General features: G+C 38.5%; 1 protein-coding gene across 1 annotated transcript in view; it reads left to right on the plus strand.

The window, feature by feature from the left end:
• Positions 1–16,709, plus strand: part of TNS1 (tensin 1) — a 543,368-nt gene that overhangs the window by 384,978 nt on the left and 141,681 nt on the right. The window contains 3 exon segments of the mRNA XM_070729764.1: positions 13,304–13,353; positions 14,703–14,874; positions 15,474–15,524. Coding sequence (XP_070585865.1) covers positions 13,304–13,353; positions 14,703–14,874; positions 15,474–15,524 — 273 coding nt within the window.

The raw sequence follows: 16,709 nt of genomic DNA on the forward strand, positions 1-16,709 counted from the left end.
AAAAACATCTTGCTTTAAACCCAGTGTCCTTCTTCAAGGACTAGAGTATTAAAAGGCATTCTCTGGGAGAAGAGCCATCCATTTGCCTGAGAAAAATAATTCACTTATGTAGACAATTTATACAGCTGCTTATTGTAAATACATAATTCTGGGCAGTGAATATTCCATACGAAACAATATTAAAAAAAACCCAAAAAAAGTCCACCCCATAAAACATTTAAAATACTCTGATATAAGAAAAGACATCCGGGGCACTATATACCAATTTAATAAAAACAAAAACATGTATATGGGTAGCTTCTTGCTTATCAGCCATTCATTCAGCAACTGTTTGAAGTTATGACTTGTGTTAGGCGAACTGAACCTGCACAATTCGGGTCCTGGTTTTTTAAAAAAATCCGTGCTCTGGTTTGGCATTTGTGCCGAGCACTGCGAAACACCACCACCTCCTCCTCATCTGATGAGAAGAGGAGGAGGAGCCAGGCGCCAGTGGTGGCGGAGGAAGGCAAACACCAGGGAGCTGTCGGCCAGTCGGGAGGCTGGGAGGGAGGCACAAAAGGAGCAGGGGAATACTGGCAGGTTGCTAAGCACGCCAAGGTGATCACTTCCTGGATTCTGGGGGCGGCACTAGAATAATGGAGGGAGGATGGAATCCAGGAAGTGATCACCTTGGCATGCTTAGCAACCTGCCGGTATATGTGACGTCAAAGCTCCGCCCCCGGAATCCCATCGTTTTTTATTTTTCCGGATTTTTAATTTTTATTTATTTTTATTTTTACGAAAAAGGAAACCGCAGCGGCACCGCAAGCAAAGGGAGGTCCTTTCATGTAAAACTAAAAAAAAATATTTTTACGTGAAAGGACCTCCCTTTGCTTGTGGCGCCACTGCGGCATCCTTTTTGATGCCACGGACTGTTTTTGTGAAGTTCTTCCGAACTTGCGGAACCCGAACACTGTTGGGTTCGCCCATCACTAGTTATGACAATGCTGAAAAAGGAGACATGCAACTTTGATGTTCTGGTTACCCCAAAACTGCAGTTTTGTGATTGTGATCTAGGGCCTTGGCAACTGCTTTGCACTCAGGATTCTCATTTGTTTGTTTATTTGTTTATTGATTGATTGATTGGACTTGTATGCTGCCCCTCTCTGTGGACTTGGGGTGGCTCACAACAAATCAAAAAACAATATACAATAAAACATCTGAAATCCAATTAATATAAATAACTAATCTAAAACCATTCTAAAAAAAGCTAAAACATTAAAAATCATTCATTCAGATTCAGGCCACAAGCATATCACATTGCGACCTCCCCTCACAAGCAAAGTCAATTAGGACACTAGCTGGGAAGGCTGCAAGTCCCTCCGGTCAGTCTCTTCCACCTTCCCCGGCTCAGCTCTGCTGTGCCTTACTTAACTGCTGGGCTGCTTGCAAGCTGCCTGGGACTTGCTTAATGATCCATGATCCTTACCTAGCAGCAGCAATGGGGAGTGCAGGGATTGCTGCCCATTTCCTATAAAGCACCGCACACCAAGACAACTCTACACAAGAGCAGTTTTTCCCTGAATGCCATCACTCTGCTAAACAAATATTTCTTTCACCACTGTCAAACTATTCACTAAAGCTGCAATACTGTTACTATTAGTCTTCTCATCGTTCCTATCATCCCATCTCCCATTTAGGAGTTGCTTGTATCCTTATAATTTATGTTAATATTGTGTCCTGATTGCTTATTTGTACCCTATGACAATCATTAAGTGCTGTATCTCATGATTCTTGACAAATTTATCTTTTCTTTTATGTACACTGAGGGAATATGCACCAATGACAAATTCCTTGTGTGTCCAATCACACTTGGCCAATAAAGAATTCTATTCTATCTATTCTATTCTATTCCATTCCATTCCACTCCACTCCACTCCACTCCATTCTATATACTCTATTCCAGTGTTTCCCAACCTTGGCAACTTGAGGATACCTGGACTTCAACTCCCAGAATTCCCTAGCCAGCATTCACTGGCTGGGGAATTCTGGGAGTTGAAGTCCAAATATTTTCAAGTTGCCAAGGTTGGGAAACACTACTCTACTCTACTCTACTCTACTCTACTCTACTCTACTCTACTCTACTCTACTCTACTCTAGCGATGTGATCATGTCATATCTCAACATTATGACTGCATTGCTTGGCGGTGGAAATTCTGGTCCTGATTTCCATAGTTAACTGAGGACTACCTGCATTGAGTCCATTAACATTCTGACTATAATGCTTGGGGCGGGGGGCTGGATTTTAGCAGATTTTCCAACATCCAGGAGGGTTGTGACTTAGACTAAAGTCACAACCTAAAGGCTGCCCCAATTGGTAGGTTAGGTTAACTGAGCTCTTGCATTACTGCTCTCTGTTCTTGTGGGATGTTATGTTTTTGCCACTCCGGGTAAGCATATTTAATTGCTTTCAGTCATCTTGGTATCACAGGACCTTTGATTGCATCACTTGGGGAAGGAGGAGATGAGTAGGCTGCCTCAGCTCATGAGATTTCTTTTTTTTTCTTTCCTTGGCAACCTATCCAAATGTTTAACAACTGAAGAAGCTAAAACGAAATCATGTGGATTTGAGCTGAGCAGGGCTTTTGTGTGTTCTGGAAAATAAGAATTCTCTGGTGCTGACTTTTATATCTTAGACATGTAACCTGTAAACATCAACAGAAGCTCCTCTGTAAATTTGTTGTCCTCAGCATCTCTGATCTATTGGCAAGATCTTTGAAGAACACTGTTCTAATTTGACATGTGATCATTCATGTTGTTCATTTGCTTGGTTAACAACAGAGTCTCATCTGTTTGTATTTTTATTCAGTGTGGTTGATATACATAAGTTCATGGATTGTAAAGCAGCATGTTAGGGTTTCTTTGTAAGGAAAGCACCAGAAGTGGACTATTTTTTCAGAACAAAAGCTTTGGACTACTCATATTTACCTGCGATTGTAGTGGCTTCAGTCTAGGAAGCATCTTGTAAGAACCTGATAAAAGGAGATTTCCTTTCTCTCTTCTCCAGTGCATGTCTTAGGAATTCTTGATAAAGTGTTGAGGAGGGATGGCAGAACTATGAGGAATTGAGCTCAGCCATCTGTCATTGGATTTTCATCGATCCAGTGAAAACAGCATGTTCTGTCTCCATTACTTTGAAATGAAAGTACAACATAGCCAAGGCAAGCCAGTTTAGCTTGATACTTAGGCAGATAATCCTACAGCTTCCATTGCTTGCCTCAATGTATTTCTGGTCTCTCATTAATTATATGATGCTTTTGGCCATGAGATGGGACATCATGCTTAATAGTAAAATCTAAGTTAATCAAAACAGTAGAATGCAGCTGCGAGAGCTATCATGGGCTTTCCTAAATATGCCCATGTCACACCAACACTCCGCAGTCTGCATCGGTTGCCGATCCGTTTCGGTCACAATTCAAAGTGTTGGTTATGACCTATAAAGCCCTTCATGGCATTGGACCAGAATATCTTTGGGACCGCCTTCTGCCGCACGAATCCCAGCGACCAGTTAGGTCCCACAGAGTGGGCCTTCTCCGGGTCCCGTCGACTAAACAATGCCGTCTGGCGGGACCCAGGGGAAGAGCCTTCTCTGTGGTGGCCCCGACCATCTGGAACCAACTCCCCCCAGAGATCAGAGTTGCCCCCACCCTCCTTGCCTTTCGTAAGCTCCTTAAAACCCACCTCTGTCATCAGGCATGGGGGAATTGAGATATTCCCTTCCCCCTACGCTTATAAAATTTATGCATGGTATGTCTGTATGTATGATTGGTTTCTTAAATTAGGGTTTTTTAATTTAACTTAAATTTAAATATTAGATTTGTTTATATTGTCTTATTATTGTTGTTAGCTGCCCCGAGTCTACGGAGAGGGGCGGCATACAAATCAAATCAAATCAAATAAAATAAAATAAAATAAATAACACAGAGGCAAAATCTCATCACTCTTCAAATATATTAAGAATATTTAAGATCTCACCCTTAATTATGATCCTATTTCTGTCATAAATCAGCCTCAGAAGTTACTTACCTGTATAAATATTTTGCTCATCTACTTTTTTTTTCAAAGGGCCCTTTGCCCACTAGAAAGAATTCTAATTCTATTTTTATTTTCCGGCTAATTTCCTGCATTGACAATAACTCTGAATCTTCCCACTATGACCAATACAGAACCTTAGTGTTTGTTGAAGGAAGTGCAGATGGTCTGTTTAGCTTCTCCAAAATTCCTGTATGGACTTCTGTATCACCTAGAGAGACTAAGCCGGTGCAATACTAATAGACTGCCTTTTAAAAAAAATGAATATCAGAATTCCAAAAATAATAATTGTGTAAAACAATTATTAGTGGATATTATTGTGCCCTGGTACCTATTTATACTTTATATTTTTATATTTTGTTTGTTGATTTTCTAAGGTGGTTCACTATTCAAAATGATGTTCTAATAAAGACACATCTGTTTGAAATCAATCATTGCCAAAGATTGCTCAGTAGCTACCTTTGTATTTGAAGGAATAAGTAACCATGGATGAATTACAAGTTCAGTGAAGAAGTCCTGGAGGGAAATCTGTTGGTTTGGTCCTAGATGAAATTAAATACTGGTTTGCATGTGTTGAAGTTACTTAAGGATCATAATATGTCCATCTCTTCATCTCTTCCTCAGTTAGGCAAATGCAATTTCAATTGTGGTATGACAAGAGCAAAGGATAGCAACTGCTTACCATATTTTTTGGAGTTTAAGATGCATCAGAGCATAAGACACACCTTAGTATTTGGGAAGGAAAATAAGGGGGGAAAACATCTGCCGATCAGATATTTAGTCTGCTCAGCTTCAGCACATTAGCCTTCAAGCGCATACCTGGCTTTGCATTCCCACAGGTCTTCCCTCTTCTTGGAAATCCTATTTATTTATTTATTCATTCATTCATTCATTCATTCATTCATTCATTCATTCATTCATTCATTCATTCGATTTTTATGCCGCCCTTCTCCTTAGACTCAGGGCGGCTTACAACATGTTAGCAATAGCACTTTTTAACAGAGCCAGCCTATTGCCCCCACAATCCGGCTCCTCATTTTACCCACCTCGGAAGTATGGAAGGCTGAGTCAACCTTGAGCCGGTGTTGAGATTTGAACCGCTGACCTGCAGATCTACAGTCAGCTTCAGTGGCCTGCAGTACAGCACTCTACCTGCTGCGCCACCCTGCTTGTAGTCCTCAGCAGAGGTGCTTGTGCTGAGCCTTCTTCTCAGTCAGAAACAATTTGAACTGAGCCAGCAGTTTTTCCAACTCTTTCTCATGGTGTCTCTTTAGCTCCAACAACTGTTTCCTGTTGGGACCCTAATGAGCTTGCGTGGGCAGGCAAAGAGGGGCTGGGAATGGAGGGGCAAATACAGGCTGGCGTGGCGCCTCTTGACATGAATGACATTGAGTTGGCCATGCCCACCCTGTCGCACGACCACCTACCCACGCCAGCGGGATTTAAAAAATATTTATTCATTTAATTGGATTTGTATGCTGTCCCTCTCCGAGGATTATGAATTTAGTGATCCCTGAGGTCTGAAAGATTGGTGACCCCTGCTCTAGAGCAGTGCCCCCACCCTCCTCTGGCCAGTAACTCAGCCATAAACAACCTGAAGCCCTTTTTTCTTCTTTGTTGAACATCTATCTACAAAGAGCATCTTACTTTTGCATCCATGCTGCTTGTCCTCACTCTTCAACGATAGATATAAGTCTTCCTATTGTAAGCTAATAGGAAATCTTTTGGAAGAACAAAGAATGGTGGTATATGAACATAGGGCTCAATGCTTAAAGACGCTGAGCTTGTCAGTTGATCAGACCAGGTTGGAGACCTGAGCCCTGTGTGGTGGGGTGAGCTTCAGTTACTCACCCCAGGTCCTGCCAACTTAGCAGTTTGAAAGCATGCAAATGCGAGCAGTGAGATTGGTGCAACTTTGGTGGGAAGGTAACTGTTCAGTGTGACTCAGCATATAGTCATGCTGATCACATGATTTCAGAAATTTCTTTGGGTAAAGTTGGTGTCAGCCCAAAGCCATCATTTGGAGTTGGAGACTTTGGCCTGCCACAGTAGAATAGTATCATGGTTCGTGGGAGGGATAGTTGCATGAGAGGGAAAGTTATTAGCCACAATGAATTCCTTTCTTAGAGTCCAAGGTCAACCTTTGTTCTGCACCAGCAGATGTAAGGAGGAGGTCAGTGGAATCCCTGCAACCAGACTGGTCCTCGTGAGTCTGCGGAGAGGGACAGCATACAAATCTAATAAATAATAATAATAATAACTTGTGGGTGGGGACGTGGGATGAACCTTAACCTGGGTGGGGTACTGGAAGGAAGTTAGTATCGGGATGGCTACACTGAAACCAACATGGCTCTGTTAATAAATCGAACCTTGGATGAGAGAATTGGACTGGAATCTGATTTATTTCTCAGATGCTATTTGGAGTGCTGACAGTTGGCTTCCTTGGCTAAGAAACAGAGATGAACAGCACACCCTAGCATTGGAAACAACTGGACAGGGGAAACATTTACCTTTACCTGGTAATCCCAAAGGTGCTTTTTCAAGAGGCAACTGACTTTCTGCTTTTTTCTTTTCTTTGAATAAGCTTCTTAGAACAGAAGCAAAACATCTTCAAAGGAAAAAAAACAACCAGAAAGTCCAATTGCCTCTTAAAAGAGAACCTTTAGGGCAACCATGATCTGTATGACTGAGAGCTGCATAGACTTTATACCTAGTATGAACAGTAAATATTCATTAATTATTTTAAAAGAAAATAGTTTTGGGAGGTATTTTTTTTTTTAAAAAAAGAAAATTCTTTCCAAAATATTTCAGTTTTCCAGGTTTGTGGGAGCAGGAAATGGACGAAAAAGACCTGGAGGATTATGTTTTATATAATATGAGCTTATTCTTGAACTTACCATTCTTTCTGTTTTTGAAATTGCAGCTATTCAATCAATGATTTATCTGTTGCACCACAACGAATGTGGTTTGGAAGCTGCAAGCTGCATGTGGCCCACCCCTATTTTATACAGATGGCTTTGACATCTCATTGACTTATTTTTGTGGCTTTTGCTACAACCGATTCGCACCTACTTTCTTTTCAGTAAAGAGGGAAGTGATGTTGCAGGCAATCCCAGCCTTTCGAAAGATTGGTCAGTCCCTCTCATCTTTCTGCCTGGACCTAAATTCTGGATTGGATCTCTTCTGGCCTCTTAATTTGCCTAGCAGCTGTTATTCCTATCAGCTGATATCTGCCTGACTGTTTCTCGTGGTGTGTGTATGTGTGCGCGCATGCATGTTAGAGGGAGTTTCAGGAAGGGTAGGGCTTCATTTCCACTGGAAGTAATAATAAGGGAACTGTTTATAATTAGGATGCTGTCCTGCGAGAACCAGGGACCAAAGCTGTTGCATCAGAGGCTATCTGCCACAAATATGATGCCTGCTGTATCACAGGCTTATATTGCTGCTTAATCAAATACTCTGCTTGTATTATTACCTGTTTGGACTGATTTTTCGTATCAAAGAAAAGGATTGTTTTGGATGGAGTTTTCAGAAAGATGGGCACTTTGGCTTCAAACTGGCTTAGGAGAACCCTATCTCTGTCTAAGGTAAGTCTTAGTTTAAGGCCAGATGGGGGAGTATATATGCCAAGGAGATGCCAAATTGCATTCTGAGCTACTCTCTGAGGGTAAGTGGGAAATACATTGACTATCAATATATTCTTCTTTGGTCCTCGGTTGGCAGGGTAGAATTTTTGGATTCGATTTTAGGATTTAGGATGATTATAGGAAATATGGGGAAGATTGCCCTGCCTATTGATCTGATCGTAGGTTGCTATATTCATAAAATGTTTGGCTTGGTTACTGGATTAATCCATCTTCTGGATTCCCAATACCTTGTTGATCTGTACAGACTGTTTTTGGAAAAAGGCTGTTTGTGTGTTATAATTTAGCCAGTATGTTTTTAAAATCAGACCCCCTTCCAAATCGACAGGATGTGGAAAAGGTATTTAATGCCTAAGCATTAATACAAGCCAGTTTATATTGTTTCATTGGAGAAAGGACTTTATTTTCTATTTATATAGAATTACCCTCCAGGGAAAAAAAATAAATGTGTAATAATATTTCAAATACTGTATTTCTGTGTATGTCTGTGCATGTTCATATAAAGAAGGAAGAACATTTATGTTTCATATATGTGTATGAAGAACTATTTATAACAGTGTATAAAAGAGAGTACCTTTGTGTGAGAAAGTGAAATAATGTGCGTAGTATCACTCTGGGCCCATCTGCATTGTGTTCACTTTAAATTAAAATGCTTCCAAAATTCACACTGAATTCTAAAGTTCTGTAAGATGTTCATTTTGTTTCTAAAATAGACCAGCTATATGAAGTATTGTTTATTCTGATCACTCTTGGGAGCTTTTGTGTATTTGCAAAAGACAACAGTTTTAATATTTTAGAATTGTAAACTGCCAGGAATTATCTAATAGAGATGGGTGGCCCTATAATAAAATAAAATTAAAATAATCTTCACCTTAGTTCAGTGTCCTCTTATGAACCATCAGAGAGACTGGAAGTGCACAGAAGTACATTGGTAAAACAAGAAAAGATAGACCTGATAAGATTGGCAGTACTGGATTCTCTAGGTTTGGTGAGGTCATTCTCCAAATACAATAGTTCAACAATTTTAATAATATTTTCTGCTTTTCAGAAAAGTAGAATGGGTAATCCTGCTGCTTTATATGCATTTGAGAGCTATGTTTCAGGGCTCTGGGATAGAGTCATTCTTGAAACAAATATGCACAGCTTTTGCAATATTGCTAAAAACACATTATGTAGCAAATATTAATCCAGTTGGGCGTTCTCAAAGAGAAGAGCATAAGAACCTGTGTTTGATATCAATACTGTTTGGTGTCCTGATTCACACAACATGCTAGTCTAGGTGAAAATAATAGGGTTGGGTAGTTTGCAGTTCATGCTATGGGAAGCAGTCTTTTATCATAGCAAGGTCATCAAAGGAAAATAGAGCAAGACAATTTATGAGATTGGGCATAGTCTCCTAACATTTGAGTTTAATCTCCATAATGCCAAAGATCATGTTGTTAAAATTGTCTGGCAATATGTCTGAATCTGACAGATGCATATTTTTGTCCTTTATGGGCAGATAAAGATGGAAATGGGAATATAATTTTTTCTTTTGTTTTCTGGAAGGCCTCCTGCTTCAATCCTCATTCTTAACCACTTGCTAAATCCCAAAAAATCGGGCTAAATGGGATGGCCTCCTGTGTCCCTTGCAAATCAGGATGCTAAGTTGCCACATGTAGCCCTGTGAATGTTGTCCTCAGATGATATTTTATCATTTTTCTATTTCTGGGCATAAAGTATTCTCGCGGTTGTGTAGGAGTAAGTATTGCATTTCCTTTGGTATATTCCCAATAAAAATATATCTGGCCTCAGATCTATGTGTTGTTCCATTATCTCTTCCAACCATTTCTTAAATGGTTGTATGTTCCATGCACTTTTTTGCATTTCCAACATAATAATAATAATAATAATAATAATAATAATAATAATTTATTAGATTTGTATGCCGCCCCTCTCCAAAGACTTGGGGCAGCTCACAACACAATACACAATATACGAATCCAATATTAAAAACAGATAAAAACCCTTATCATAAAAAAATATTGGCGAGGAATTCCAGTGCATCTTTGCCAATCTTGCAGGGGGGAGGTGCCATCTGAGGAAGAATTGATAGGGAATATTCTTGATTGTTCTGAGATGGATAAACTAACAAAGGAGGTAAAAGAAAAAGAAGAGACAGAGTATTATATGTTTTGGGACAAATTGCATAATTGGTTGGAGATTAGAAATTGAGAATAAGGCTCAATGCAAAATGAGAGGTAAGAAACATTGAATGTAAAATATTATAGTGTTATAAATAATCTGTGTGAAGAAACAAAATTAGAAGTGATAGAGCTGGGGTTGCACAGCAGGTAGAGTGCTGTACTGCAGGCCACTGAAGCTGACTGTAGATCTGTAGGTCAGCGGTTCAAATCTCATCACCGGTTCATCCTTCCGAGGTGGGTAAAATGAGGACCCTGATTGTGGGGGCAATATGCTGCCTCTGTTAAAAAGTGCTATTGCCAACATGTTGTAAGCCGCCCTGAGTCTAAGGAGAAGGGTGGCATAAAAATCGAACGAACAAACAAACAAATAAATGTTTAAATAGCTTAATAAATATAAATATAATTAGAGAAGTTTAAAGGGGAAAATATAAATAATAGAATATTACCATGATGAAAGTGTTGTAAAAAGTGAATATATGTTGATGTGTTGATGTGTGTTGATGTATGTATGTGTGTATGTATGTATGTATGTATGTATGTATGTATGTATTTTTTTGTGGTTTAAAAAAATAAAATTTTCAGTAATTTTTTTTTTAAAGTATGTTACCCACTCTTGAATGAAGCCAACATCTAGATTGTTTCCTTGATCACATCTTAAATATCCCAGTTGGGTGTAGTTAACTCAGCTTCAAAATGTTAGTATAAAATGGACCCAACCCATGAAATAATTTTAAATAATACCTTGTGGATGCTTCATCATTAGAGGTTTTTAAGAAGAGATGGAAGAGCCATTTGTCCAGAATAGTAGGGTTTCCTGCTTGATTAGGAGTTTGGACTAAAAGACCTCAAAGGTCCCTTCCAACTCTATTATTTTGATGGTATTAAAATACACTTTCGTATCTCTCTACATACACATTCATCTCTCTCTAATGAAAAAGATCTTGGTATATATTTGTTTAAGAAAAACAGGATAGGTTCCTAACCATGCATTGTATTTAGGAATCCAATATGGGAATTAATTTTGGTTTATTACAGCTATAAAGATTCAGGAAGTTTAAACCCATTTAAAACTCTAAAATGTATAGACTGATAGTTCTAAAGATATGAATCAATGGATGAAGTTAACTTGATTTTTAAATTCATTGTGTTTTCTGTATATCATGATTTTTTGTCTTGGTTGCTTTATATGATTACCTATACAGTGGTACCTCTACCTAAGAACGCCTCTACTTACAAACTTTTCTAGATAAGAACTGGGTGTTCAAGATTTCTTTGCCTCTTCTCAAGAACCATTTTCCACTTACAAACCCGAGCCTCCAAAACTGTAACAGGAAAAGGCAGGGTGAAGCCTCTGTGGGGCCTCTCTAGGAATCTCCTGTGAGGAAACAGGGCCGGAAAAGACGGGGAGAAGCCTCTGTGGGGCCTCTCTGGGAATCTTCTGGGAGGAAACAGGGCCTCCACCCTCCCTGTGGTTTCCCCAATCGCATACATTATTTGCTTTTACATTGATTCCTATGGGAAAAATTGCTTCTTCTTACAAATTTTTCTACTTAAGAACCTGGTCACGGAACGAATTAAGTTCGTAAGTAGAGGTACCACTGTAATTCAGCAAGTATTGGAAAACAAATGATTGGTTTTAATGGTAGAAATTAATCCTAATTACACACACACACACACACACACACACACACACACACACACACACACACTTCTTTGATTAGAACCCCCACTTAGTGTTCCTGTTGGGGTTATAAAGTCACTGAATAAAATAAGCATATAAGTAATTTGGGGAGTGGAGGGGGAAGAATGGGAACAATGTATAAATAGAAATTTCCTGCTCCAACAATTTAGACATTTCCTCCTGATACTTTGTTTTGGGAAAGTTTTGGACAGGGCAAAGCAGAGTACAGTTCTAGGGACATGAAGAAACCTTGCAATGTATTATAATGCTTTCTCCTGGGGTTTAGTAAGATCATGTTTCTTCAGAAGAGATTTAAAGGGTTCTGTGAAATTGCCTTCCCTGAGAAATCTATAGTACTTGCTGGTTTATTCTAGAATTAAATCTAGAAGCCAGATTTCATGCACCCCTCCGCCCAGCCCGCTTCTGATCTCTAAATGCTACCAGAGGTTGAATTCTTCAGAAGATCACTAACTGTAAAGCTGTGCTTTGTTCAGTGTAATTTAAGATTGCAACTTATAAACTTCCCCAAAGAATTTCTAAAAACTGAATTTATCACATATTTTGTTAAGAGGTTATGTGCTATCAGCTAGCATAGTTTCCTTTTTCATGCCTACATTTCCCCTCATAGAAACATAGAAGACTGATGGCAGAAAAAGACCTCATGATCCATCTAGTCTGCCCTTATACTATTTTCTGTATTTTATCTTAGGATGGATATATGTTTATCCCAGGATTTATCAACCACATCTGCTGGAAGTTTGTTCCAAACATCTACTACTCTTTCAGTAAAATAATATTTTCTCATGTTGTTTTTGATCTTTCCCCCAACTAACTTCAGATTGTGTCCCCTTGTTCTTGTGTTCACTTTCCTATTAAAAACACTTCCCTCCTGGACCTTATTTAACCCTTTAACATATTTAAATGTTTCAATCATGTCCCCCCTTTTCCTTCTGTCCTCCAGACTATACAGATTGAGTTCATTCAGTCTTTCCTGATACGTTTTATACTTAAGACCTTCCACCATTCTTGTAGCCCCTCTTTGGACCCGTTCAATTTTGTCAATATCTTTTTGTAGGTGAGGTCTCCAGAACTGAACACAGTATTCCAAATGTGGTCTCACCAGCACTCTATATAACGGGATCATAATCTCCCTCTTCCTGCTTGTTATACCTCTAGCTATGCAGCCAAGCATCCTACTTGCTTTCCCTACCGCCTGACTGCACTGTTCACCCATTTTGAGACTGTCACCCTCCATTTTTCTAGGGACACTGGCAGAAAAGATCTGTCAGCATCTTACTGAAACCCCCACCCCAAATATTTTTAATATCTTCTATTCGAATTGCGACACAGAAGGGAATATCAAATGGGGACTTGTTCTGAATTTTATTTTTTCCACTTCTCTGATTTTTCTTCTGTGTTATCTTTAATAACTGTTTTCAATTGTGCAACTGCAGAGAAATGAGAAAATAGCACTTTAAAAAAATAAATTCTCCAACATCGGGGAATATGGGATGTTTTTCCAAGTGGAGATTTAGAGTCGCCTCAAATTCATAACCTTCCCTACCACAACGCACATCAGATTTTATCTTTGCTATTCAAATGGGATTTGGAAAAATCATCAGAGTCTCGATTTCTTCAGTTTTTCTGCTAATTGTGTCAATCTGTGATGAAAAAAATGTGACATTTTCCTATTTATCTCCCTCTCAATTTTTCTACCTTAGATATTTTCAAGATCCCCTCAAATTATGCAGGCACAACGTAAACCTTCAAGGTAAGCCTCGAGACTTGACAAGATTTTTGTACAAAGTATTTTATCCATGGAGCTCCAACCACTGTGCTATTAGTACCGTTAATGTTTTAACCTTGTTGTAAGTTGATATGAAAAACAAAAGAACAATGATCAACCAAATGTCTCCAGGATACCCACAGGGGGACATGAACATTCTAGCACCAACAGTTCTAATTCCAGCAATTACTTATTCTGTACTATTCACTACTCTCAACTCTGAAGGAACGTGATGTGTTGTAGAACCTGAAAGTGTTGTCCTCCATGAATTGTATACTTACACAGAACTTTTGGTATAGTTCTGTCTTTCTCAACCTCAACTTTTAAGATGTGTGGACTTCACCTCCCACAAAATATCCAAGATGCTGCCATCGATGGCTGCCTCAGTGAAGTGCTCTCTAATGGTTTCTTAATTTTTTTTTTTATTATTATTCTCTGCGACTCACTATGGACTTCATACTTCATACTCAATTGCTGAATGAATAATTCTGGCTGGGGAATCTTGGGAGTTGAAATCCACACATCTTAAACTGGCTGAGATTCAAGAACATGGATGTAGATGTTATTCTAGACCAGAGGTCTTCAAACTTGGCAACTTTAAGACTTGTGGACTTCAATTCCCAGAATTCTCCAGACAGCTGGCTGGAGAATTCTGGGAATTGAAGTCCACAAGTCTTGAAGTTGCCAAGTTTGAAGACCCCTGTTCTAGACCATGGAGGGCCTCTAATTCACCAATATTTGTCTCACAATAAGTGTTAGAAAACTCTTTGTTTCATTTCATGAACATTTAATTCTTTGCTACCAATTTGTACAAATGACTTAATTTTGATATATTCATATCAAATATTCTGATTTACTATCAGGAATTCAAGGCAATATACTCTGCATATACCCTGAAAATACCCTGATTTTCCCTCATCTGGTGGTATATTTTCCCTTCTTCAGTGATCTCTGGGAATCCCTTGGTTTCATATCCTGTTTAATCTTTACCATACTTCTTTATGGAAAAATGATCAGTATTGACCAGTATTCAATTAAAAAAGGAAGCTACAAATATCATTTTGCAGAAAAGTGTAATTTTGAAAGGAATATCCTGTTTCCCCAATTCTTATTCCAAAACGCACATATAAGGAAATTTAATTAAACATTTTCTTGGGGAAAATTTTTTGAGAACAGAACCTGAGAAGCCAACTTGTTAACACTCTAAGAACACACTTTAGAATTGACAACACAAAGTGAAAAAGTGCTTGCTGATGAGTACACCAGCAGATCATTCACAACTTAACATCTTATATCTCAACTGTTGATTATTCAGTTGTTTTTCTTTGGTCTAGGAACTTGAGCCTAAACCAGGCCATGGAAGACACTTGTGAACTAGACCTGGTGTATGTCACAGAACGGATAATTGCTGTCAACTTTGCAAGTTTGTCAGAAGAACAAACCTTCTGCAGCAACCTGAAGGAGGTGGCTCAAATGCTTAAATCCAAGCATGGGGACAGTTATTTGGTAAGAACTTTGGAAAGTTGTGATTCAGTTTCATAGCTGGCTTTGAAAAACTTTCCAAGAAGTGAATATTTTCTGGAATTACGTCTTGGTGTAATATTGGTGTAATTATGTCTTGGTGTAAAAGGAGTTGTAATATCTTATGGATACTGATCTGAATTTTCTCCAGAACTTATTTTTTTCTCTAATTATCCCTATTGCATGAATTGTTATTTTGTGATATGGCATCCCTTTGCAAATTCATCCAGTCACCTTTATTATCAATTCTGAAGAATATCTTTTACTATGAGGTAACTCTAACAGGGCCAAGATTCTAAAAACAAAATTAAAACATTGGCCTAGTTTCTTTTTAGTTTTCCTTTCAGTGAGTAGCATGCAATATAATTAGTAGCTTTTTATCAGTAATAAAAAGCTTAAAAATTCATATTTGAAGTTTTTGAAAAACTAGAAAGAGAAAACTTCTATTTGTGTGTAGGTATTTCACTGACCTGAAACTAGGTATTTTTGAGTTCTGGGTGTTTTTCCACCATTATGTACGAAGCCCAAGATATTCCACACAAGTTGGCTCTTCTAATTTTGCACCTTTCTTTTCTCTCTCTTAGCTTCTGAATCTGTCAGAGAGGAGGCATGACATCAGCAAGTTGCATTCCAAGGTATGGTGGACTGTTACTTAAGCAAATAACATTTTCAGTAGAGTGGTTGGATGAGAAAGAGAACTGGTCCAGGACAGGGATGTTAAACTTCTGGCCCGCGGGCTGGATGTGTCACATGCTGGTCACGCCCAGCGAAGGGAAAAAAGTCATGATCCGTCATGTAAAGGCAACATGATGTAAAATGAGGACCCGGATTGTGAGGGTAATATGCTGGCTCTGTTAAAAAATGCTATTGCTAACATGTTGTAAGCCACCCTGAGTCTAAGGAGAAGGGCGGCATAAATATCAAATCAAATCAAATTAAATCAATCAAATAAGTAAGTAAGTAAGAAAGAAAGAAAGAAAGAAAGAAAGAAAGAAAGAAAGAAAGAAAGAAAGAAAGAAAGAAAGAAAGATATCCCTGGTGCAGGACAGAAATTCACTTATAACTTTAGTTGTAAATGAATACATTACTGAGTACATGACATATACGATTCTATAGATTTATTACCTTATCATAGCCTTTGATTTATTCCTGCCCACAGCATCTTCTTCTTTCAGCCTTAGTAATTAAAATAACACTCATTGAATAATAAAATACATTATTTCAATGTAGTCTTACAATACCATAAACAGGTATTGTATTCCTTGAAATTTGAGATCATCAGAACCTTGAAGTGCACTTTTGGACACCCGTAATCGGAAATATAGTATGTCTGCAGGACCTCATGGTAAAATTACTTAATGTGATGTTACAAATATTTTTCAAGAGGTTGCTGGTCTTTATTTTTTAATCCCATGAAACCGCAAGGAGTCAAAATGCCACAGATCTGCTAGAGTTTGTACATTTGAATGTGTTCTTCCTTCTCCATTAGGGATGATCCTGTGAAAATGAATTTCTCTGTGTTCTGTAATTCAGGAAAAAACAAAACAAACCCAGCTTTGGGAGCCTAGGTTCCAAAATCCCAAAACCGTTCCTCAGAATGGGGAAATCAATGTTTGCTAGGAAATGCATAGGTCTGATTCCAGTTGCTATTTTGAATAATAAAATAAGTGGTTTCAGTTGCCAAGGAAGGCTTGGGTAGATTTATGTACACTGATTGTGCAAATTTTGCTGCATGCCGTCTTTTTTTGACAGCTGGACAGTATACAGTATCTGCACAAGAAGGGCTATATATTTTTTTTTGAAAACCTGAAATGAAGAAA

This window comes from Erythrolamprus reginae, chromosome 1, assembly GCF_031021105.1.
Source record: "Erythrolamprus reginae isolate rEryReg1 chromosome 1, rEryReg1.hap1, whole genome shotgun sequence".
Taxonomy (NCBI): Eukaryota; Metazoa; Chordata; class Lepidosauria; order Squamata; family Dipsadidae; genus Erythrolamprus; species Erythrolamprus reginae.